The sequence below is a fragment of the Thunnus maccoyii genome, chromosome 5, assembly GCF_910596095.1.
Source record: "Thunnus maccoyii chromosome 5, fThuMac1.1, whole genome shotgun sequence".
NCBI lineage: Eukaryota > Metazoa > Chordata > Actinopteri > Scombriformes > Scombridae > Thunnus > Thunnus maccoyii.
The window spans coordinates 12,125,061-12,150,988 of NC_056537.1; the positions used below are offsets into that span (position 1 = coordinate 12,125,061).

The following is a 25,928-nucleotide window of genomic DNA, read 5'->3' on the forward strand; positions in this document are numbered from 1 at the left end:
CTTCTCACAAGACCGTACAGATTCTTGCTTTAATCTGTCGTCTCTCCTCTAATTGACACAATCTTCTTTATATCTTGCTCATTTTGTACTTTGACCCCTGTTCAATTTCTGTCCTGACATTTTTTGTTGTCACCTCTTGGCTTTCACATGTTTCCCTGCTGCTTACTTTTGCTCTCTTTCTCTGTCATGCTCACTCGTTTTCTATGTTAGTTTATCATAGGACAACAGGCCCGGTGTAGTAATTACAGGCCAAAGGTAGGTCCAGGGAATAATTACATATCATTTCACGGTTGGGCCTCTGAGACTAAAACAAGGTCTCCTGCAGGTTATTTGAGAGGACTAGACCTTTTTTGTATTTTTCCAAGTGTGACATTTAAATCCCCAGTGGTTGGAACCGGACTTCCCTGACTGGAGTTTGGTGTAGCATAGTGAAGCTATTATGGAAATCAAGGTGGGACCGCTCACTGCTGTTATTGTGGCTACTTTGTCTCTTTTGAGGGTATAACTATTCATGCTTTTTGTCTCATTCTATTACTCTGCCTGTCTCTTTTTTCTTTCTTCAGGTTACAACATAGTGGTCCGGATCCCAGCAGGAGCCACCAACATTGATATCAAACAAGTCAGCTACTCTGGAAAGCCAGAGGATGACAACTACCTCGGTGAGTATACTCTGTGTGTATGTATCAGTGCAAGGATGTTGTTTTAAGCAACACAGTATCAAGTTGCAAATTTTCTTGGGAGAATCAATCCAAAATGGAAGCAGTCCAACCTAATAAGTTGTATATATTGCACTCCTTTAGTTCTCATCACATAGGTCAATGCCATTACCCCCTCACACGACCATAAACCACCCAGACTTGGTGACCCAGAGCTGTAAAGGCAGGCTTTTAGTGATGGAAGGTAAAGAGACATGGGCCAAACTGTTGTCAAACCGTATTCATAAAGGAAAGGAAGCTGTCATTTGTACTGAGTGTGTATGGAGGAAACATTATGGGGCGTTGGTCCATCTGGTCATGGCAAAGAGGGTTGGTTGGGAAAGCAAATGGAGTGTCAGCCCCTGAGAAAGATAAATGAGGCAGCAATAGGTGCTAATTAGAGGCATGTGGAGCCCAGGCTGCATGAAAGTGGATATAGGGGTGTAGGGTTAGATAGACCCACCGGGCTCAGGGTGTGTGTGTGTATGATTGCATGAGAGAGAGAGTCAGACAGAGAGAGAGAAAAAACTGGGGGCTCTGCCTATTTTGTCAGGGTGGATGCCCATTTTCAGATGGTTCAAGTCAGATTCAAGATGTTCTCAAGTCAAATTGTCAGAAAACACATCTGGAAGGCTCTCACTGTCATGCTGCTGTGAAAAGCTTGACTCACTATTGCGGTGCACTGCAACCGCACTTTGAGTGTGCACCGTCCGCATTAAACATGGTTAATATTTGCAACGCCCTGCCAATTTTGTCATTCTGGCTTCTACAGTATGTAGAACATTTTTTTAAGAAGGGCACCACACCCAGTCAAGTCAGAGACTCTGCAAACATAATTCAATGCAAGTATTTAATGATAAAGCCAAGGGCAATTGTTTGACAAAGGGGAATCCCTGAGCTTATAATCACATCAAGTCATGCAAGTACACACAGGAAATGCAGTTCACAATTGCAGTTAAACTCCACAAGTACAATATATTGCAAAAAGTGAGGCTGAATCAATGCAGAAAGCAAAAATAATGTAATAATATTTTAAATAATATTTTTGACCAAATACCTCAACATTGATATTGCAACAATATCGTAGGGGTGACTGTTAGTGCTTTCACAAAATATTTACACAATGAAATTTTTCATAAATAAGTCATCATCATCAGTAATGTGTATATAATAACTAAGTGGGCAAAGGCAAATAATCCTTTAAAACCAGGAAAAGACAACACTTATGCCATATCACGATATTGCGATATCCAAAATCTAAGACGATATCTAGTCTCATATCACGATACCAATATAATATCGATATATTGCCCAGCCCTATTACCAACATTAGAACACTAAATGAGGAAATTTTTTTTGGAAGAATGACGTTACTCCCTCCAGCAGAGACTTGTAGTGGCCCAACATCTTATTTTGATACTTCATGGTGTTTCTTTTCCCCTTTAATCTAACACCCATCTAAATCAAAATATATACTTTTTTAAACAGCTTTTGTACATCATGTTAATTGAACTTCCAGTGTCTCTGTTCAGGCATCAAGGTGTAAATTTTTCTGTGAAATACGCTTCAGAAGAAGCATCTCCTGGTCAGCACCAGGCATGAGAGAAGAGAGGGACTTTAAGATGTTCATATATGTTTAAGTTCAGCACTCTGTGTGTATACCCTTGTGTACATTTGCTAATGCATTTTTTTCCATTGCTGCAAAGTGTCACTGATGACAACCGGAGTCTGTAGATCATTGTCAAAATCCTGCAGACCCCCACAGTCGTCTTAAGGCTAAAGCTGACTAGCTGGGGTTCAACAACGTGCAGACTATAATGTAAACAAAGCTGCGTCTAGAGACTTAATCACATACATTGTTTCGGCATGCACTCTCAGATTGTAATTAACTGCATGTTTCTTGGAACCATAGTTTTTGAGGTAGAGAAAGAGGTGGTCGGTGTTCATTTTGCGTTCATGTGCTTAGTTGCCAAGTGTGAGCGTCTAACCATGTGTTCCTGTGTGTGCTATTTGTGTCTGTATGTTTATGTACTTGTTTGTATTTGCAGTCAACGGAGACCCTTTGTTTGCATTGCAATGTCAGTCACTAAGGAGAGTCACGCAGTCTAACTCCAAATGACTGCAATTTAGTGCCACTAGTGTTTCAGCATACCTCCCCTGCAACAATGGCTTTGCAGAACAATAGGTTGGCAACTCAAAGACTGTTTACTTAACATATTGCCTGAAATGACAAATGCCACATTTCGAAAACATTCCCAAAACCTCAATTCCGCAAGACACAAACTCATTCTAGGAACAAAACGTTCCTTCATTTATGCTGAATTCTTTCATGTTTCAAGTTCTGTTGTTTAGTTTTGTGGTCAATTTTGTTGTTTTTATCTGCCTGTTTCTTATCCCAGCATTATCTGATAGCCAGTCAAACTTCCTCCTCAATGGGAACTTTGTGGTGGCCATGTTCAAAAGGGAAATCACCTTCAAGGGAACTGTCATAGAGTACAGCGGCTCGGACACTAAAGTGGAACGCATCAACTGCACTGACCGTATCGAGGAGGAGCTCATTTTGCAGGTTATTAGGGGAAAGCTTTCTTCTTGTCTTTCTGTTGTCTTTTCTGTTGTCTTTCCTTCTCGTCTACCAACATATTGAGCGTGATTTCTGTCTACAAGGGTGATATCTCTGTGTGGAAAACCATTGTTAACTCCCATCATTGTTTCCAAAGGTCTTGTGTGTGGGAAACCTCTACAACCCAGATGTCCGTTACTCTTTCAACATACCCATCGAGGAACACAGGGAACAGTTTGTGTGGGATCCCTCAGGCTCCTGGCTTGAGTGCGACCGCATCTGTCAGGGTAAGATCTGCAGCCAAAGCGGCCAAATCTCCACACATGAAGAATATGGTCAATTTTCTTTGGTTTCAGTGAATCTTAAAAAGCTTTGCAATTGCACAAAATATCTGGGAGCTATTGTGCAGTTGTGATACAAGCATAAACACACTTTTTCAGGGTAATTGTTAGTTCGTAAATTGCAATATTCGTCATTGTGAAGAAAAGTTTATTGCTGCAGAGTCATGTGGCCTAACTGACTGTTGAATTTCACTGCCACTCTTAATGTAGAGCATAAAAATTCACCACTAATAATCTGTAAAAGTGTTAAGTTTATAGAAAGCAGCTCTTATTACAGAGAGTCTTATTACATGGGCATGGAGCTCAGTGTCGGTGTACATTAGGATCAGCATTTCTCTTGCATCACTTACACACACCTCTGGATTTAAAATCTTATTCACTCATCCCCTCCTTCCATAAATCCCCCTCCTGGCAACCCCAGTGTGACCCCGGCCAATCACATCGTCCAACACCTTCTCCTAAGCTTGGCCCTTAACCCAACTAAGCCCCTCAGATTTCCCTTTTAGAAGCAAGCTAGTCAGGCTCCCTGTGGGTCAGAGTGCACCCGGTAAAGAGATGTATTCATGGGGTCTGAGACTGACATGGACCCCTAAGGCTGTATGATGAAGGACAAGATGTCAGAGAGCTGGTCAGACTAGTTAAAGGTGAAGAAATATGATATTTTGTCAAGCGAACACTCTGCCAGATGTTGTCTGATTTAAAACTTGCTTATTTTCGCACGTGTCTGTCTCTGTATAGGTGTGCGGAGACGAAAGGCAGTGTGTGTGCGTAAGAGCGATCACCTTGAGGTATCGGACCAACGCTGTGAACACTTACCTCGTCCTGTTGCTGTTACTGAGCCCTGCAACAATGACTGTGAAGTCAGGTGCGCATTTAATGCACAAAGAAAGACACATAGAGCTGCAAAAACAAATTCCTACAGAACACAAACATTTTTTCTACATCTCCTCTCACACAGGTGGCATGTCGCTGGAAAGAGTGAATGTTCAGCTAAATGTGGCCCAGGTTACCGCAGTCTGGATGTCCAGTGTATGAAGTACAACCTGATGAAGAGACAGAGTGAGAGGGTGGAGGCCAGCACCTGCGGAGACGTCGCCAAACCTCAAACTAGAGAGCCCTGCCATGGGGACTGTCTGCTCAAGAGTTGGCAGTACAGCGCCTGGTCACAGGTATGGGGAATTATGTTACACAGTATGTTATGAGCAAACAAACTGAATACAGTTTGAAAGGAAACAAAAACAAGAGCCTTACCTATTTAAGGGACATTTTCTGGGCCTACACAGTGCTCAAATATAATCTTTGAATTTAATCAGTGCCACTTTTGGTATACTGATATTCCTTAGAAATAAATCTGAAATAATCTGACATTTCTGTCCAAAAAAAATGTATTAAAAGTACAACATCAATACAGCTTTTGGGTTAAATCTGTGCAATTTTTTTGCTTTGCTGCAGAAAAGTGTAATATGTTTTGTATGTAATAATGTAATGTATCTTTAAATATATGGATGAACATGATTGTGTGGGCTCAAAATGGTTCATATGTTCTTGTAAACAGTGCTCTAAGACATGTGGACGTGGAAGCCGTAGCCGAGAGTCTTATTGTATGAACAATCTGGGCCGGCGGCTGGTGGACAGGGACTGCAACGAATACCAGAGGGTGGTCACCGAAATCTGCAACGACCAGCCATGTCCAAAGTGGACTTTCAGCGAGTGGAGTGAGGTGGGAACCTGTCACAGGCACACAGCCACACTTAAAGTTCCAGCAAGGATAGGATAGCACAGCAAATCTCTCCAAGCTTCAGAAAAACCAAAACAAAACTGGCCCTTAGCAGAGTATAATTCTAATATTAACATTGACATTTATTGACACTGTGTCAGAAAGGTGTTGATGTTTCTTTATTGTCATTTTACAGGCTATAGTTATATTGCTGTTGAATTATATTGCTTAATATTGAAAGATGAGAAGAGAAGAAATGTGCATGGTACTATTTTGTAAGGAGATATGATGTGATTTTAGATGTCTGCCATCTCACATCGATTTCTTTTTCTCTCCCGCTTCCACCATTATCACACACCCTACCATTCCCACCTTCACCACCCACCTGCTCCTCTCAGTGCCTGGTGACTTGTGGGAAAGGGATGAGGCACAGGCAAGTGTCTTGCAGCATGGGAGCCGGCGAAGAAAAGCTGAGCGAGCACCTCTGCGACCTGTCCAGCAAACCCCCCGCCGTAGGGAACTGCGAGCTGCCTGAGTGTGCATCCTGGCAAGTTGGCGTCTGGGGAGCGGTGAGTCCTGCAGACACACACACACACACAAGACATAGACACACTGGGTGAGGTGACTTGATGCTGTGTTTGACTGAGGAAATGGGTTTCATGTGTGGCTTGCCGTCTAGGAGTTTGACTCCTATCGGTTACTCTGTGTATATGTGTGCGCATGTGTGTGTGGTCACAGAGATCACGGAGAGAGAATGTGGTGTGTAGGCGTGATAGTGTATATTTCAAGTGTGTGTGTGAGTGTGTAACCTGATATACCAGCGCGTTATGGAGGAGTGTGCTCTGACTCCAGCTGCCATTTCCTCTATGGTGCTTTCACTTTGCCCTCATATCCTGTCAGACTAAACCTGACCCACAGTGCACTGCACACACACATTCACACACAAACACACACACACTTTCCTATACATCCAAATTTCTTTGTTTCCATAGATTTGGCACTGTTAGGGTAAAGCACAAACTGAATGAAACATGTATGAATGAATGTCTTTGGCCATTCATAGTCTAGTTTATACATCTAATGCCCTCCCGCATGTGTTTGTATGAAGTCAGATAGTTGTATTTACAGAGCTGGAATATATCGGCTTGTTAATGCCTGTGTAATTATAATTTGCTGCTCAAATAAACCTATCCTATTGCACTTCCTCTGCTCTCATGTTGTACCTAAACGTGGTCGGATCACCTTGTATGTGAGTTTAGAATTGGGTAAAGGGTCGAGTTGAGAGTTTGGGTGTGTATGTGAATGCATGTGTCCGTGTGTGTGTGTGTGCATGTCAGGGTCTTAACCAAGCTCTGCTGAGCTGGACCTTGACTGAGGCCCTGTCTAAGATATCAACCTTGACATACTTAGATAGAGTTTGAGATAGCTTGCGGTTGACTGGGCTTCTCTCCTCTTGTGTTTGTGTGTGTATGTGTGTGTATGCATGTGTGTGATTTTGTCATTCAGTGTGCAGTGACCTGTGGCCATGGCTACCAGATGAGAGCTGTGAGGTGTGTGTCGGGAGACTACGGTGACACAGTAGATGACAGAGAGTGCAACGCTGCGGCGAGGCCCAGAGACAGTCAGGTAAAAAGAACAACACTCTCCACACTGCTCAAATAACCAAAAGGTCAACTCTTTAGGTTCACCCTTATTTGTCCCAGAGTCAGTGGTTTTCTCTTGGGGTAAAGAAATAAAAGGCACATCATGAAAGACCAACAGCAATAATGGTAGTGTATTAGTTTAAAGTTTTTCCAATAAATTTGAAAGTTTAGAATAAACAGGGTCCTCTTGTTGAGAGGGCCCTGTTTATTGTAAACTTCTTGAAAGTTCAGAATATACTTTCACTAACAGAGCTGCTAATTATTACTGCAGTTAGGTAAGCCAGACTAAGGTTAATATTCAGTCAAGAAATTTAGGCTACCTGGGTTATTATAACTTTTATATATAACTTAAATGATAGTCCCGCTATTAGCTAACTTAAAGCAATATTAAGTGATTTTTTTGGCGATGTGGGGAAAGTGGAACAAACTAACACTGACATCACCTTATAAAGTTGATGTGGCTAATGTGTTTGCAAACAATTGTCTACACATTTGGTAGACACAGAACTGCATTAGCATTCATTTGAAATCGTGCTTCTGGCCATGACTCCAAATTAATGCTAATACAAGTCCTGTAAGTCAGATATTCACTCTCATTCTCTTTTATTGAACCCGTCCAGCTCCTGAGAGAAATTTCTGCTACTTAAGCTGATAAATGCTCCATTATGTTCACCAGTTAGTTGCTAACGTTGTTTGGTGCTAGGCAGGTTGTTTACAGTGGATATAGCAAAGCATTTCCACTGAAAACATACCAAAACATGAGCTGAAAGACACTATAACTCTCCATAGCACCAGCTTAATTTTTGCTGTGAGATTTGAGCTGTGAAACATCTACAGAGGACCAAGTGAGCCAACAGCTGCAGCCAGACCAGTCAGCAAACTTGGTGGTTTAGATGATGAGGAAGACAAGCAGAGCTGAATCATTGCCACTCAACTCCTGATTCTTGTGAGCAACAAAAACTAGGCACTGTAGATCCAAAACCAAACATTATTCACCGAGTACATGACCCAATATTTAAACTCAGAGCCACTTACATTGTTATTACAGTGGATAATTCTGGTGAACTTTGACGACGTTTCCTACCAGACCAGCCTGTGACACATTCATTCAATGATGTTGATGTTTTAGCTCATGACAACTGTTGTCTACCATACTTGTGAATATTTATTTTACTCCCATCAATGTATGACTCATGTATGACTACAGTGTTTGCATGTTTGTGTTTGCAGGACTGCGAAATGCCAGCGTGTCCGTGGGCCTCTCCTGCACAAAGCACACCTCGTCCTGACAAGTCCACTCAGCTCCTGACTCAGTGGAGATATGGCTCCTGGACTGCGGTAAGGAAACAAAAAGCTATCAGAGCACATTACAGTCAGGCGTTTACCTTATACAGTCCAAATAAATATACAAAAGCAATGCAGTTTTTGTTAAATGGTAAACAAGTTCTTGCACTGTTTGGTTCATCTTTGTGGATGTGTAGGTTGAGAGAAAATAATCTGCTGACAAAGAAATATGAGAATATTGATGAAACAGTTTGTATATACTGTATACTGTATACTATATGTGTGTGTGTTTCTTTGTGTTTAATAGCAGAGAACCACACTCTAGTAATGATGGGTCTGCTGCATATATGTTTACAAATAATAGGTTGACATATAGAATTTTACTGTATATCCCAGCATTCCTTCAGATAGTACATACTGTACAGGACCATAATCCTCTTTGGCATTGTCTGTTTTACCCCCTGCTGCATCTACACACTCTCTCACACACACACACACCCACATATACAGACACACACACAGGCTTCACTGTCTGGGCAGAGAGGCCCCTCTGTCTGTCTGATGCTTTGCATTGTTACTCGTCACAAATGAAAACCAGATTTCATCTAAACACGAGTCTACGGTTTCTAAGATTGAACCCCGTCTGTCAATCTGAGAGTCAGTGTGAGCTCACATGTCAAAGAGGCCAGCGCCAGTGTGGTCTTACAGACACACACACACAATACACATATACACATGCATACATTCTCCCAAGCAGCGGAACTAGAGTGTCATAGATATGAGTAGGATATTAATGTGCCTATTTGAGCTGGAGCCATTTGATTGCATTAGGTATTCATCCACTCAGAAACGTTAACTATGATGTCCTGTTGAGATGGCATGGTTTCACCTATAGGTGAAAGATGATCAGGGAGTTATTTGAGGACACCAGCGACGGTAGAGAAATTCCTTAACACATATATTTATGACACCAGGTAAAGAATCCACAGTATATAATTTACATGAAAAGTTAAAGGTATACTATGCAAGATTTGTTAGTTTGGTGCATTCAAAGTTGGCCCTTCCTCCCTAACTCGACCAGGGCGAGCTGAGAGCAGAGAGAGAGAGAGAAAGAGAGAGAGAGAGAGAGAGAGAGAGAGCAGTAGTGTTTGAGCGAGCTAGAGAGTGAATTAAGAGAGCGAGCAGCACTGGCGAGAACAAAGACATGAATCAGATAAATAAAACCTTTTTTTTCTGATTGTTTCATGGCAGTTACATTCTAAAGCACAAATAAACACACCCTCGCCTCCGCACAGCCCTGCAGGACGGTGCTGCATTGCCGAATTTTTTGTGAATGCAGAGCCCCGCCCTTGGTCAAACAGACACACAGACCTGCAGCTCTTTATAGATCCATGACACAGAAACAGAGAGCGGAGCGGAGCAGAGGAGAGAGACGGAGACAGCAATGTAACCTGGTCGCTACGCTACAAGTCCCGACCTTACACCCTGAATGCTTTTATTGGCTGGGGACTACACACCCACTGCCAAAAGCTTGACACCCAGAAGGGAAGATCCTGCATAGTATACCTTTAAGACAGTTACTGTGAAACAAGTTTAATAATCTAATGCAATGGTGCTTGACACAATTGTTTATCCTGGATATGAAAAATGTATTACTTACTGATTCAGTCATCTTAAACCAAGATATTACTGTATGGTGGGAAATCTTCTAACCCACAGGAAGTGATTGAAAATTTTTACTTCACAAGAACTGATGAATCAAAGCATTGGAAACTCATGTTTTTGGACCATGCTAAAAATGTGTTTTACGTTTTGCATTCCTATTGTATCCTTTCATATGAAACAAGTGGTAAGGTTGGTAACTTCAAATTGAACATAATTGCAGCTTACCGATGACTCACTTGATATTATACAGTGTCTGCGTAATTACATGTCTACTAGAGGTACTATAGATACATGATATATACAGTATATAGTGTTCTCTCATTACCATTTGGGGCTAACAGTTTGCAGAAATTGTATGCACAGCTTTCTTGGCACAGAAAACCAGCCAATTTTTTAAAACATTCATTCAAATAACATAACATACTTAACATAGTTTTGAATAGAATTGGTTATAGTGGTTAAACTGGTTATGATTTTAAAGTGATGACATTTTTTTCAGAAGTCTGCTACAGAAAATTACACTTAAGACCATTATTTAAACATGTTTAAATACAATATTTTATCAAAGGCCCTACATCCGTGATTGGTGTTGATAGTACTCTCTGAATCCCCGTCTATTTGGATTTCTGTTGTTTGAGTTTTATAGCAGTTTGTTATAAGATGTCTAATTTCTAAATAAGGTCACCTTCATTTAATGTACAAGTCCAGTTTTGGTAAAGGGAAGGTTTATCTTCAGTACTAACAAAGCTACATGTTTGGCTTTAATGAGGTCAGAAAAAAAAAATGAGGAAAAAAATAATTGATTTTGCAATTACAGTACTGCTATTAGTTTTACACGCACAGTGGTGAGTCTGTGGGACTCCAAAAAATAAGGAAATAAGTCCAATTTCAACAAAACACAAGAGTTAATGGCATAACATTAAAAACCACATGATATAAACAATTTTAAATTCCATATGAGACAAATATTTATCTCAGCTCTGCTTGTATCTACATGCCCTTCAGTGCTCGGTGTCCTGTGGCAAGGGGAAGCGAGCACGTTATGTCAGCTGCAGAGATGCCCAGGGAGGAGTGGCCGACGAATCATACTGCGCCCACCTGCCCCGGCCCCCGGAGTCCTCCGCCTGCTTCAGCCCCTGTGGTCAATGGCGTGCCGGGGAGTGGTCTCCTGTAAGCAAAACATCTGACACTGTGTCCAATCAATACAGATGTTTTCCAGGAAAGAGACTTGCAGTAATCACTCGGCTCACTTTTCCAACAATGTTAAAATCACCCTGAAACAAAATGGGCATTTGGTACTGCTGTGATTTTGGAGTTAAGTTGTTTTTGTTTTTTTTTTGTGAATGTCAGCCAAAACTCTTCATGATCTTACTAAAAGACCAAGTGGAGTTATTTAACTGACAGTTCAGGAACCAGGGATGATTTACAGTACTATTTTCATGATCTTTTTAACCACATGTTCATGTGAAATGAAGTCCTTTTTAAGTATAAAAGCTCCAATGTAATTTTTCTCTGAGGACAAAGTCTTAAGTTCATTTAGGGCCAGTCAGCTTAAGCTGATATCTGTTCCCTTTGTACTCACAGTTACAGACTCAAGGGCTTCACATCACAGAGCTTCACATCATGAAGCAATACAATGAAAACAACACCCCCCAAATTTAGACCTTTAAAAATCACATTAGGGAAATTAATGGAAGAAACGTTGGGAAAGGAAGGAAGGGAGTCACAGTGAAAACAGATGGTCAGGTGAGGTCAGCCAGGCATGCAAACTGAAAAAGGGTCAAGATAAAAGATCAGGATAGTGTAAAATAGAATCAATAAGTTTTGCAGCCAGTGTACCATATTTCTGCAATACACTGGTCAATTCATCTCATCATTTCACATTAGTAAAGTTAGTTAGTAACCATTAGTAAATGGTCCTCAAAGCAATGCAGACTAGTCTATACTTTTATTAGAGTTTTGTGCTATGATAGAGATCAAACACTCTTAAGTGAATTATGAGAATTATAGGAAATAAATGAATTGAAATGAATATGAATAACATTTTTTGCTTTTGAAATTGATAGTCTGCCTCTACTCCCTTTTTAACCCAATGATTGGTTCTCTCTCCCCAGTGTTCAGTGACATGTGGTGTTGGAAGAACCACCAGACAAGTAGTCTGCTCTAACTACCACCAGCCAGTGGACCAGTCTTTCTGTGACGCAGATGAGAGACCTGCAACAGAACAGGAGTGTACTGCTGTACCCTGCTCCTCTGTTTACCACCGTCAGCGCATCAACGACCAGCCCTATGGATATCCTCAGGACCCAGGACACCATCCTGGGCACAACAGCTGGAATGTGCCCTCAGCAGACAACCAGTGGAGGACCGGACCCTGGGGTGCAGTACGTACAGCATGTGATTTTCACAATGCAGTATTTTGTCCAGTGTCAGAGTGATGTTAGAAATTCCATTCAGGATTTGCATCAGTCATCTTTCATTTACAGGAATAAATTTAATCCATTTAATCTGTGACCGATGGGATTAAATGAGTTAACGATGTCAGTTTGCAAAACCAGTGAAGGTCTTCTCATGGAGGCTTATTTACATTTTCTTTATGGTAACAAAATTTAAACTTTCATAAGATACTTCATAAGTATATGCACTCTACAGTCCTTAGCACTGTATGCCTTACAACCTGTGCCATAAGAAAGGGACAGGTTGTAAGGCAAACAGCGCTAAGGACTGCAGAGTGTATATATGTGCGTGAACATAGACATTCAGTACTCTATAGCTGCATAACCAAGAAAAGATCTAGTTTCCCTCAGGGTAGAGCCTTGATTCTAAAGCTGAAATCAACTGAGCACGAAGAAACCCAAATGGTTTGAGGCCATTCAGGCGCTTCATGCTCTTGGCTTTGAATCAGGTTGGCACAAATGCAAGAACAATGCTATTTTCGTCAAGCACAAGTTAATCTCTTTGTGTTGAACTCTGTCTAGTAGTTTAACCTCTGCATAGAATCAGCTTATGCTAAAGTAGGTGGATTGGTGCTGTGATGGCTGTTTTCTATATGTGGTTCTGTTGTGTTTCCCGACCAACCTTATCACAAACACAAGTGAAAAGAGCTTTTTTTGGGGGGAAGGGGCACAACAGACCTTAACAGCATTTTACAGTTGGTACATGAGTTAGAAAAACGTGTGATTCTTACCAGTACTGTCATCCACAACCACTCGTAGGATGCCTGAGGGTCTTCCTTTTCAGTTGATTAAGTCCCTAAAGTCCCTATAGCCTCTATATGTGCTCTCTCATCCTGAGTTTGTACTTGTGTTTGCCTTTGTGTTTTGTGTTTGTGCTTTCACTTGTGCGTATGCCCAGTTTCATTAAAATGGAGACCAATGTGTTGTGTTAAAGAGGGAATCTGCTCCCTGCTAACAGACAATTGAGTCCATTTTGAATGAAATGCCTTTTTTTTTACCTAATAAGCAGAAATAAGTGAACAGCTGGCTGTTACTTCAACAATAGAGGAGGAGTTTCCCAAAAGCATCTTCAGGCTAAGATGACCTAAGTCCCATTATAAGTTTATGCCTAAGATGCCTTTGGAAAAATGCCTAAGTTATAAAAACTCTATTTTTATGTTAGTAGCTTGGAGATAAATGTTTTAAGGTTTTTTACATCATCTGAAAGCCTCAAGAAGAACATTGCTCTATTCGTTTTATCCCCCCAGCAGAGGCATTCATCTCAGTACACTGTTAAGTCTCATATAATGAACTTGACTGAAGGCACTGCTGTTCAGGCTCACTTTGTGCTGTCCTCCCTCACATATATTGTAGAGCACTGAATGTACTCCCTCCCGTTGACAGTGAAGATGTGTTATTTTAATTGGATGCAGAGTGTACCTACCGCTCTGTTGAAGGCTGTGTTGTTCAGAGTTTGAAGTTGTCCTTTGTGGTCTGATGTTTTCCTTCTTAGGAAGATAATTTTGTGCAGTGCAGTTAAGGTTGGGCTTGGTTAAAGTCAGGTATGTTAATATAGTATAGTTGTGTATTGTTTACTTCTACATTCATTACCTTGGAAACACAACTATCTGTGGTAAAACGGTGAAAAAAATGTCCTACAGACTTTTCTCCAGAAGCTTTCAACAAGATCCCATGGACTTCCTCTGCAAATGGAACTTCCTCAGATGTCATCATGTCTCACGTGATGATACTTGGTCATATTTAACGGGTAGATTATTGTGTCTGTCTTTACCTGACACTAGCCTAAAAATTGAACATAGAAGTCTATTGTATATAGTCGAAAACTCCAAGAAAAGTTTATAAGTGAAGCTTGAGTTAATAATTTTTTATAATATAAAACAAAAAACATCTGTACATCCATACCACCTATCCCAATCATCAACTATGATATAAACTTATTTATACTAGGTTGTTTCACCTGAAATAGAATTGCATCTGTTATATGTTTTTCAAAAGCATCATTTAAATAAATTGATTTTCTGTTCAATTCCAACAAATAAAAATCATAACCAGTGAGTTATGCATGTTTGTGTGTGCATGTGTTGTAGTCCTCACTGACAAACTGTGTGTGCTCTCCAGTGTTCCAGTACCTGTGCAGGGGGCTTCCAGAGGCGAGTGGTAGTCTGTCAGGATGCTGACGGCCGCAGCAACAGCTACTGCGACGAGAGGGTCAAACCTGCCGAGTCTAAGAGCTGTGACTCTGGGCCCTGCCCTCTGTGGAACTACGGTGTCTGGGGAGAGGTGAGGTCAAATTAAAGCTTAGGAACACAGTTTTCATCATTATTTTACGCTTTATCATTGTTAACCTTGGTATATTTCCCACACTCCTCTTGTATTTCATCCTTATCATCTTTTATGTCTTCTCTGTCTGTATGTCTGTCTGTCTTATCACATACTTACACAAACAAGCATTGGTGTAAAAGAACTAGTATTTGGGCCTCAAGGTCAAAGGACTTTGGTCTTGTAATGCAGTCCTGAAGCATTTTAAAAGTATCCTGAAAATCTTTTTTGTTTGTTTGCCTCAGTGCACTCAGACCTGCGGTGGAGGAAGGAGGACTCGCCTGGTGGTGTGTCAAAGGCCCAACGGCCAGAGGCTCAGCGACTACAACTGTGACATCCTGGACAAGCCGCCGGACATGGAGCAGTGTAACCTGCAGCCCTGCCCAGGCTCTGCCTCCTGGCACCGCCGACCATGGAAGCCGGTACGATAGTACTACCTTGTTCTCCTCCAACACTTATCTTCCTCACTGAGGGTGCATCACTGTGAGTAGACATGGTGTGTGCTAAAATTACTTCAGACCTGTGTGCTGAGTGTGTTTTTAACCTAAAAATGTGGGAGATTCAACTGAGCGTTGGGTATCTCGCGCTGCTGTTGGTTATCCAGCTCCAGCCCACCCAGATGGGGCCTGCAGTGGCACGGTGCTGATTAGAATCAAGAAAAAAGGAAAAAAATACACAAAAACACAATGCTGCTCCACTTAGGGGATCATTAAAACCACATGGATCCCATTTTGAGCATAGGCTCCCAATTAAAACCTATAAATCAGGACAGAGTTGTCCAACAATGCCATATATCTGTAGAGGCATAACACTAGACAATATTTATTTCATATATGAGGCGTGAAGTAAATGTTCTATGTTGTTATTGCTGTCTTCACCCTGTATCCGAAGTACACAAGTGTATATTTGTGTATAAGAGTTAATATTATGACCTTTATTGAACAGCAACAAATGACTGTTACTGTATTTTGTATATGTATCTTTGTACAGTGTGATTTTATTTTTCAAGTAGCTAGTTTAAGTTACTGAATATTATATTTAATATTTTTGCTGGTGCTCTTGGTCAGACCTCTCGCATCTCTCTATGAGTAAATACAGTTTGTACAGAGGAAAATATTTTCAAATCATGTTTCATTGGTATTTTTTGATAATGTGTGTTTTTTTTGTTTTTTTTTACTTACGTTGATATGCAACTCAGAATGGCTTCATGTCTATTAGGTTAAAATATTTTAAATCATCTACATCACAGTCATGTCACAGGAGACACTTGTTCTACAAAAGATAAAAACCAATCTCAAAAACGATACTCAAAAACTACATTTAAAGTAAGTGGCTGAAAACGCGGAGTGACTGAAAAATAAACATTGTAGGAAAGCATATATTTTGAAATATTAATGGTTATTATTATCAATTTTCAGTAAAATATATTGTCTGGCTTATATATACAAATAGGAAAATGGGCATAAATGCTGAGAAAATTACACTGTAATTACCATTAGAGCATGTTACTCCCCCTGCTTGTAACTTTGTTGTGGAGATATGTCACAAAAACAATGGCTTTTAAAAATGGATCAACTTCTGTGTGGATCAAAACATTTGTTTAGACGTAATCCTAACTTCATATCTGTGAAGTCCATCTGAAATTTAATCCAGTTGCTCTGCAAACAGCCACATGAACAGAAACGGCAACTTTAACATTCAACTCATAGTGACATTGTGATATTTTACCTGTGATTATAATAAGGTGCTATAGAATTTTACATTATATAACGTTGCGTTGTCGGTATTGTGAGTTTTCCACGCTAATTTTATTTATTCTGTTAATGGTAGGCAGCATCAGTGCAGTTTACGGAACATAAAACTGTCAACGCAGTGAATCGAGGTTATCATTGAGTCGTTGTTTTTGAGCTTTCATCACCGTCTATAAAACAAACTAAAGCACACAGATACCTCCTCTTTATGAAATTATGGTCATTTGTTGCTGTGTCACTCTTTATTCCTTTGGCCAGTTTTTGTATTTCTGAAGGATTTTTTTTTTTTTTTCCAAATGAAATTTATTTATTTGTTTACAATAGATTTTAAATTGTTGCAGCTTTAATGTTTTGTTCCCGTTTAGATTGATGTAACACTTTACTTGAATTATTTGTCATTATCAACACATGTCACCTGAACAATCTCTTCTTCAAATTAGTCACATGTACATTTTCAGAATCTAGGTCAACATCTGTACTTAAAACATGCTTCTGTGCACACTATCAGGTAAAAACTATTAGGTCCTGGCAGTGAAGAGCATAACAGTATAATATACTAAAGCTGCAGCTCTATGGTGAATCAGCCAGTAGAAAGGGTAAAGAGCATATTTTAGCTCAACAATATTCCACTCTCTTATTGCATTTATCTAGTATAGCATTAAGTTCAAGTCAGATTTTTTGTGTGCGGTGACATCTTATCCAGATGAACTTCAAGCGTCCTTCAACATCCACAATACTTTTGCCATATACAGTCTGTGTTGGGCTCTAACACTCAGGCAAGCAGACACTCTCCAGTGATCGTGCAGCTTTGCAGATTCAGGCTCCTGCAAACAATTTGTGACCAGTTGTAAAATGTGACATGTAAGCACTCTGACTTAGATTTTGAATAAGGCAACATGAAATTATTGTGACACATATTTCATGTGAAGTGTTGCAGTTCGGGTCTGTATTTATGTCCTCCCCAGTGAGGATGTCTACAGTCTCCTTCTATTTTCCTTTGCTTCTCTCGCTGTGTGTGTCATTCTCAACCAAGACTTCCACTGCAACCGAAACTCTTCAGCCATGGCAGTTTCCCTCCCACTACTTCATTTGTTTTAACCCTGTGGTGCGCAGCTGCCAAACTCCAGAGGGCAACTTTGCCATATTTTGCATATTTTGGTTCGTTGTTCTTTTTGCTATTTATTTCATTCACATGCAAAAATACATAAAACATGTTGAATTGGCTTTTTTTCCCACTGTAAAGTTTATTAAAGAAACATAACTGTGAAATTTGTGTTGTTTCTCGATGCAATATTTTACTGGCAAACAAAATACAAGTCTGTACCTTTAACAACTTTAGTAATTGCTTTGTACTCTAAAAGAAAGGCACAATTCATGTTCAGGGTTTTAAGGACATACATAATTGTACATAATTGTACATATCCTACAATTAAAACAAAATAAGACACAGGACACTGCAAAATACTTAAAATATATAGTTTATTTCTTTAGACACAATAGTTATTATCTCATATACAGTAGCTTGATATCACACTAACGTGCACTGGTAAACCATGTGCATGTTTATGCACTGCAATATATAATGCATAGACGAAGTACTGTAAACAGCTTATAGAAAAGACTTGACTTGTAGGTCATTATGGGATATTTTGGTATTTGACCCTCAATTGACTTCATCCCATTTGGAAGTCTTTTTCAGTAATCCTTGTAATAATTCAGTCTTTGAGGGAATACTGGAAATCTTTTTATAATAGTATCTGTAGTACTTAACATACCTCTGCATAATTTGGTATAAAAACACTGCAGGCCTTTTTCTTTTATGAGTTTTAGCATTTCATTTTGTAATCTCCCCAAGAAAACTTACATGGTCCAAATCAAACTTTGATGGTGGGTGGCACATCTGTTTACCATTGTATTAATGGAGCTCTCTGTAATGCATTTGGCAGGAGACCGGCAGAGTATTACTTTTACTACAACAATAATTGGTATTAATTCATGCTGGCAAGGGTCGTTTAGCTGAGGAGATCCAAAAGCGAGCCGAGCAAAGCCAGTATTTACAGAATACTGCTGATTGAATTACATATGCGATATTGTCCTGGAGGGACTCATTCTTTTAGGAAAAACACATTAAAATATCTTTTTAGAAACACCTGCGTTAGAAGTAATATCAGGTGGTATCATAAAATAATATCTGTAGACCTTACCACGTGCCTCAGACACGTGCCTGTAGTTTGTATTTGTCTATAACCTTTTATTTACCAACGGCAGTGAAAAATGTACCTAATATAGCTCTATATAGTCATAACCTGCAGCGTCAAGTGTTTAGTTTATTAAACTTAATTATGAGGCCAAGTTCTGTGATTAAAAAATACCTTGTTCCATGTAATCTCAATAAATATGAGTAGAAATTACAAAGAACCTTCATACCATTTTTAAGTTTATCAATAAGAAGACAAGATTTTAGGAACTCTGTTAGAGGACAGAGGGGAATAGCATGGCCTGGTGGGGTTCTTGTATTACATAACACTGTCAAAATATTTCTCATGGCTTTAGAGGGTGTCTTACCTTATGTAATGGCCTCTTCATGTAGGTAGTATTCCCCAAATATATTTCCACACTAAATAGAAACATCGATCAAATCGTGTGCAGCGGTAACTCATGAATTAAATCTATAATTGTATCCTTAAAATTAAAATGTCCTGCATCACTGTATGATGTTTAATTCCCTCTTGGAAAAATATTTTGACACAAATACCATTATCCTACCAGCTTGACGATATTCACAAATATGTGTTGCTTTCTAATGAACATTTGATCAAGGAGAGGATTTTTATGTTTGCCATTATTTATATAAGGACAATGATGTTGTTTTTCCCCCAAATTTACCAATTAAATCTTTGCTTCACTTTGATAATATCCTCTGCAAAATCTGCTTGTTTTTCCTCTGAGAATCTTCATTTTTAATTATGCAGCTTCAGAAACTAAATGATCATCATGATCATCAAAACACATTTGTCATGTATTCAAAAGAAACGACACAAAACAATTACCACATTTATTGCACAAAATTAGAATAGCAGACACATAGTAAAACATAAACTATCAGGAATGTAAATATCATTAACTAATGATAATTACTTTAAAAGCAATGTCGATGTCAAATGTGTGCAATAAGCAACAGTAAGGCTGTGTGTGATGAATTGGCAACCGAGGCACCATTTTGGTAATTTATGCCTGTTTGTTGCTAACAAAAACATACCGTTTCCTGCCCAGAGTGGGTTTCCCATGGAGGGGGCTTGCAGTTGAGTGTCTGTGAACTAATCATGCTGGTTCAAATGAAATCCACATGCACAACATTGACATACTTGACTTTGGCCTGAGGGCAGTGGGCAAGAACATTCTCCAAACCTGTCACCCCTGGGGTCAGATGGTCGTGACATCATTGGGTTTGCGTTTCCTGATCCTGCCCATACGCCAGTCGAGTGTGAGCAATCGAATCGGTGGCGGCTGGAAGGTCCCACTGTGGTCCTTGTGAGCATGGTTCTTGTCATGGCTTTAATTTAAATCTGCGTGGGGAGATAATGTTTCATTTCGGCCTTAAAGAGAAAGCAAAATAGTTCAGTTGATGATTTGCTGGTCAAAAGTCAAGCACTGTTGCCCACAGATTTTGGCAAACTATTAGGACGTGGTGGGCAGAAAACCAGACGCTGCGAGATGTTATTCATAATATTCAGATCACAGTGTGGCTTTCACATCAGCAATGAAAGCCTCTTTTAGTTCAAGCAGTTGGAAAGCATGAAGAAAAGAACATGCTACACAGTATAGTGAGCAGTTAAAACGTGATATTAATGCTGTCTCTGTTGGATCAAAGCCCCATCTAAAGTAATAGGAGTTACCACATTGAGTTTGTGTAGGCCATTGGAAGATATTAAGAGAGGAGTCCATCTAGTCATTGTATATGTTGTTTTGTGGGTGATCCACGCTAAGAACAGATGCACTAGACCAAATGAGAGGAGACAGGGCGTGAAGGTCTGGAAGCATTTAGGTTGGTCTACCCCAGGCTCATCGAATATTAGGGAACATGGCCTCACTTTGACACAGGTTGAGAGCGTCTGTTTTTCCTCAACCTGCTGGTGGAGTATTCTAAAGTGGTTTTAGGCCTGTAGGAGACGCTTCTCAGACTCCACTTAAACGTATATTCTTCTCGCACGAGGCTACCACCTCAGACTTGATGGGGCCTGGTCTTGTTTGGGCCTGTCGATGCTATCGAGTTGATGGAGTGAAAAGGAGTTCGTGGGACTCGCCATCTCTGTCAAAGAGCTTTTTCCCTCTTATGGGAGAAACCGTGATAGATTATGTGTCCCACAAGATTTTTCTTAACTACTTCAGGTAACAGGGGGCTAATAGTCCTTTATTTTAGCTCTGCCTTACATGCAAACATTAAGTTGCTGGTGTTTTAGCTTCTCTGGAATTTATTCACGCTGTACTTTTTGCATCTGCTATACTTATAGACGTGAGTTAGCTACTGTCAGGTCAGCTTTTACTGGTTCTTGGTCAATATTAGCACGACCACTGGTCTACAGATGGTGAGGACATTCCAGTATGTAAGTCAGTCGTTGAAGTTGCAGTATTTTTCAGTCTTTTCATTTATTACCAAAAGACACAAACATTCAAAGGAAAAATGCACCCTTTAGTTTTTGTGCACTGTATTTTTAATGATTTGTGATGTTCAATGTGCACTAGAAGGTGTTTTGTGAAGAAGTTTAGTTTAAAATATATACATTTTTCCAATATATATATAAAAAATTTTTTTTGGATGCACTTACTGTTGTTTCAGCAGTTGTTTAAGTGACAAGACTGTCAAGGAGGCACAGTATTTTACATCACTGACCACTTCATTATGCATTTGGGTCTACTTCCCTTCCCTTGAGTGTTCTACAAGGAGATCCTCCTTGTTGAGTCAAAGGGGTTGAAACTAAAACCTAATGTTTATTATGGATGTCGTAGACTGTTGAAAATCAAAATACTTTGTCGCTGTGCTGTAAATGTATTGACCAAACAGGGTACATCAGGGATTGGATTGATGTTTGTATTTATCTACTTATTTCCTCATTGAGACAGTGTTCGAGTGAGTTTTTCATTTTGTCAAGACTTCCATCTGTGGACTTGGCTGAGACCAGGCACAGGGTTTGCAGAGCTTCTTAAAGGGACAGTGTGAGGGAAGGAGTTGTGTGTAAAACAGAGTAACATTTTGGTAAACACTTCAATTTGCATTTAAATACCAAAAAAGTTAAATGTCAGCTCCATAATACTACCCTAAAAGGAATGTTATAAATACTGTGTGTGCTTTGGGATATGCATGGTAATGAGACACACACACACACTCACACAGCAGTTGTAGAGCTTTAATTTACACCATTAAAAACAGTGTAAAACTATAATATTTTCCTTATTCTTCTTGTATCACTTGCTTTGTTCTTTTTTTTTGTAAATATAAATGGAAGGGCAAGATCTTTCACTTCACTGAACTTTTCCATACTTATCCATGTCTGCAAGCTGTGGCAAGCTGGTTGCTATGACAGATTAGAAAAGCAGCTGGGTAACATTTAGCAGGAAGAGGGAGTTAGACTTGGATGTCCTGTGTCAAAGGTGACTACTACTTTATGACTTTATGGCTGGCCTGCTGTTTGCATTTTTCAAGAATTTGCTGTATTCAGTCTTTTCTTTAGTGATTCTTCTTTTTTTTCCCCCCCATCTGCAGCATAGCACTCATCTGAGCAGTGCTGGATGTTTCAGTAAAACATGGTAATGGAAAAAGCTCTCAGTGGAATGTTTAGACAGGCGGAAAAACTCTGCTGTTTTGTCATTTGGTTTTGACTTATGGTTGCTTGGTATATCTTCTCTGAGTGGTGTTGACTTAAAAAGGAAACTGTGTTGAAGAAACTGTATATGCCTACTCAACCGGTTGTTTATTTAACTCTTTTGAGATGGCAAAGTCATACTTTGGCATGGAGCACAGAATATTCTGTTTAGTTTTAGCTGACTATTCGTTTCCAATCAGAAGCATGCTGTAGCTCCTGCAGCTGACAGTCTGTCAGGAACTACACTGACAGAGGCAGGAAATAATTTCCACATCATACAATCAACTGCATCCTGGGATGAATAATATGGCAAAAATCAACTTGTCACATCTGTAATTCAAAAGTAGTTGCTGTACCTTTTACTGTAAAACATAATATGCATATATTCTGCATTTGCATATGTTTGCATATACTTGTTTTTTTTTGCATTAATCTTATAATTGCAATGGTTCGACATGTCTTGTAGGATTGATTATAGGCAAAGTTAGACTGAAATGAGTTGGACATACAAATGTTAGGATTTCACACCGCTCCTCTGCTTGGTTTCAAACAAGTCTGGGTGGCTATTTTGGCCTGATGGATAAAAGATCTATGACTCTTGACATTCCTCTGCCCCATGACGCCGCTCTTACCAGCTGTTACCATGTTGACAACATGTGTTGTTTTGACTTCTGTCTTTGAAACCTCCCTGCAAAACAAGACCATGAACAGAGAAGCAGCCTGAATGTTCTGTGACCCTTTATCTTCCTCCCTTTTGTCTCCTTCTTTTCTTTGATCTACAGTTTAATCTATGAACCAGAGAACACACTGACACTGGTATAGATATAACACAAGGCGTGAAACTATCTTAAAGTGCTTTCAGTTCCCAACTATCACTTAATTTGGTTTATAGATTATATTTTGCATCATAAATTTAGATTTTGCATGGGCATGGCTGCCCATAGAGCAGATAGCATTGTTTGAAGATACTGTATCTCACAACCTTGACAACATGCAGCCCAGGGTATAATTCTAGACTCCCTTTACACAGTCTAAACTTGCAAGTTTGTTCTTGCTCGGGGTCAACACTGAGCTCCTTTGAAGAGTGGGGGTAACTACAGTTAGCATATGCTTGGTATTACCATCCTCTTGCATTGCAAGCGTGCTGCAATGTGATCGGAATTCGACCTTGGCGTTCACATTTTAAGATATGGTCTCACTTATAACCCTCACATATAGCATACATACAAAAACTTTCATTTAAAACAACAATGTTAAATACATGATAGTTTATCTTCATCACCGATCTGCCAAAATCTGACATTGTGTCTTTTTATTTGTCAGATCCAGCATAAACCAGGGTTTACAAAACACTGAAGTCTGCTTTATCACCAAAAAAACAACTTTTATAGCATGATTATAGTTCTCACAGTAATAAATGTCTTCATACATGCTTGAGGCCATTGTGATCAGCGAACAAATAAATGCACATTTGAACGCAAAGCAGAGCCAAAGTGGTTTGTCGGTTTTGTGGAATTTACATTCTCTCTATGAGGTGCTGTACAGTCTTAGCTGCTTTGATTGACATATTGGCTGAGTGACAGATATTTCAACTCTAGACAAGTCTCTCTTGGATACCTAACAGTTTCCATGTGTCCTATTGGCTTACCTGTTTGCAGTCAAGTAGTGGGTGGGGTCATCTTGAGGTTGCCGCCTGCCAGTCCTAGACAAAGACATTGGTGCTCAAAAAAAAAAGAGTATCTAATATCAATCTTATTATCCTGTTAGAAATTATCCGTAAGAATAATATTTTATTCATTTGATCAAAATCAGACATCTCTGCTTAAAACTTCCCAGGCTGTTTTATGGTTTTATAGCATACAGAAAAGGCATGAATTAACTGGATCTGGTTTAGGCACTCAATTATGTGATTTGTTCCAGAACTGTGAAACTCTATCAAATCAAGAATGCCGCCCTGGGGCCATTTAGCAGAATAATTAGGAGCTGCCTGTTCATTATGTGTGGTTTTAAATATCAATTATGTCTTTTTCTGCAGAACTTTTGCTCTTCTTGGCGAAACTTGTCTTCACAAAAGCTGTTTCACTTGGCTGATTTTCAACTTTGCGCCACACTTAAACCGTTTGAGTCATTCCATTTTATAGTAATCCACATTATGCCTAGATGAGCCTCATCGGATTATACTAGATTTAACCCACCTAATCATGTGAAATTAATTGCTGGTACAACGTGGGAAGGCAAATCTGTCTCAGGACTGTTTCATTTCCCATGTGACCCCTTTTGATTTATGCGTTGTTGTTTTTTTCTTTCTCATGTTAAAGTGACTTGGAGACTTTTAACGTATATTAAAAACATAATTACACCTCAGCAGCATATTAGACTAACACCAGCACACCAACAAAACCTCTTTAAATTTGACATAACATAACATATGTATATGTAAATATATGAAAATGCTCAGTAGTGTGCCAGTTTCCAAAGAAAAAGCAAATAACCACATTAAAATTGGACATTCTCCAAATGCAGGCATTACTATTTTTTTAAGTAGGAGAGAAGAGAGCAGCTAGACAGTGAGTTGTCAGACTTGTAGCAGCTGGAAGTAAGCGATAAGTGGAATAGCCTTACCTGAGTGGGTGCTGGTGAGTGAGGCAACCCAGCTGTCGATCGGTGAAGCAGAGGTCCCTGAGTCCTTGCCCTCTTCTTGCTCTCAGAGGTGAAGCTGTCCTCTGGTCCCACGCACTGTGCCAGCTCTCTGTGCTCTGCGTTACCAGCCCTGATTAACTAATGGCTGACAGATGAGGTTGGCAGGGTAGAGGGAGGAGCACATCGCCATATAATGTCTTTTCTCCCTCCGTTAAAATGCAGATACAGTTCAGCTGGGGCAGCATAGCCCGTATGGCTGCGTTTTCCTTTCTTCCTCCCTTTTTTTTTCCTCTTTTTTTCCCTCCTTCTTTTACAGCAGTAAGGAGGGGCTAGCCCCCCTCATCACCCCCCTCAACATGTTTGCCTGTCTCTGCTCTTGTCTGAGGTAGAGGGAGTTCTGTTATCATTTTTGAGTGAGTGTGCAGCGGGTATGTGAATCTGCCATGCTCAGGACCAGTCACTCAGCTCTGGCCCAGCTTTGATGTTCATCGTCAGCTGAGCCAGCCCTGTGTTTAAAATGCCTCGGTAATTACAATGTGTATCATGCATGTGTGTGCAGTGTCAACCACTGCCCGCACCACACTTTAGAAGAAAAGGCTGGAGGTGGCTTTGTTTGAGGGGTTGAAATGGATACATGGAGGATTGTGCAACTCAAACCTTGATCGGTAGAATTATTGAACTGGGGGAAAAGTCTTTCAGCTCAGAAAAGAAGCTCAAGACATAACTGCAAATGTAGGTTCTTTCATTCCACGGTCATCTGTAGTATGATCAGTACCATGAGCACTCAGGGGAAAAAATCGTGTGTTTGGTGTTATGCAACATTCTGAGATCATAATTAGGGGACAATGCAATATTATGTTTATTATCTGGACTGGAAAATATGCTAAGACAAAATGTAACTCTCCTTGTCTTGTGTATTCGATTCCAGCACCCCATTTTAGAGTGGCTTTGTATAGGGGCGCTCACTCGTCAAGCAGAAATAGCGGGCACCCTAAT

At 39.9% G+C, this 25,928-nt stretch overlaps 1 protein-coding gene and 1 long non-coding RNA gene across 2 annotated transcripts in view; one reads left to right on the forward strand and one right to left on the reverse strand.

The window, feature by feature from the left end:
- LOC121896936 (A disintegrin and metalloproteinase with thrombospondin motifs 20) overlaps nucleotides 1–25,928 on the forward strand; it is an 83,898-nt gene that overhangs the window by 43,539 nt on the left and 14,431 nt on the right. The window contains exons 16-28 of the mRNA XM_042411050.1: nucleotides 564–659; nucleotides 3,095–3,261; nucleotides 3,413–3,542; nucleotides 4,335–4,461; nucleotides 4,555–4,765; nucleotides 5,152–5,316; nucleotides 5,712–5,882; nucleotides 6,820–6,939; nucleotides 8,187–8,294; nucleotides 10,911–11,075; nucleotides 12,020–12,289; nucleotides 14,480–14,641; nucleotides 14,926–15,102. Coding sequence (XP_042266984.1) covers nucleotides 564–659; nucleotides 3,095–3,261; nucleotides 3,413–3,542; nucleotides 4,335–4,461; nucleotides 4,555–4,765; nucleotides 5,152–5,316; nucleotides 5,712–5,882; nucleotides 6,820–6,939; nucleotides 8,187–8,294; nucleotides 10,911–11,075; nucleotides 12,020–12,289; nucleotides 14,480–14,641; nucleotides 14,926–15,102 — 2,069 coding nt within the window. The remainder of the gene's footprint in view (nucleotides 1–563; nucleotides 660–3,094; nucleotides 3,262–3,412; nucleotides 3,543–4,334; nucleotides 4,462–4,554; nucleotides 4,766–5,151; nucleotides 5,317–5,711; nucleotides 5,883–6,819; nucleotides 6,940–8,186; nucleotides 8,295–10,910; nucleotides 11,076–12,019; nucleotides 12,290–14,479; nucleotides 14,642–14,925; nucleotides 15,103–25,928) is intronic.
- On the reverse strand, nucleotides 17,893–25,193 carry LOC121896937. The gene is made up of 2 exons (XR_006096140.1): nucleotides 24,915–25,193; nucleotides 17,893–23,994 (listed from the first exon to the last, which is right to left on the reverse strand). It is a non-coding gene; the product is annotated as an uncharacterized LOC121896937 (long non-coding RNA).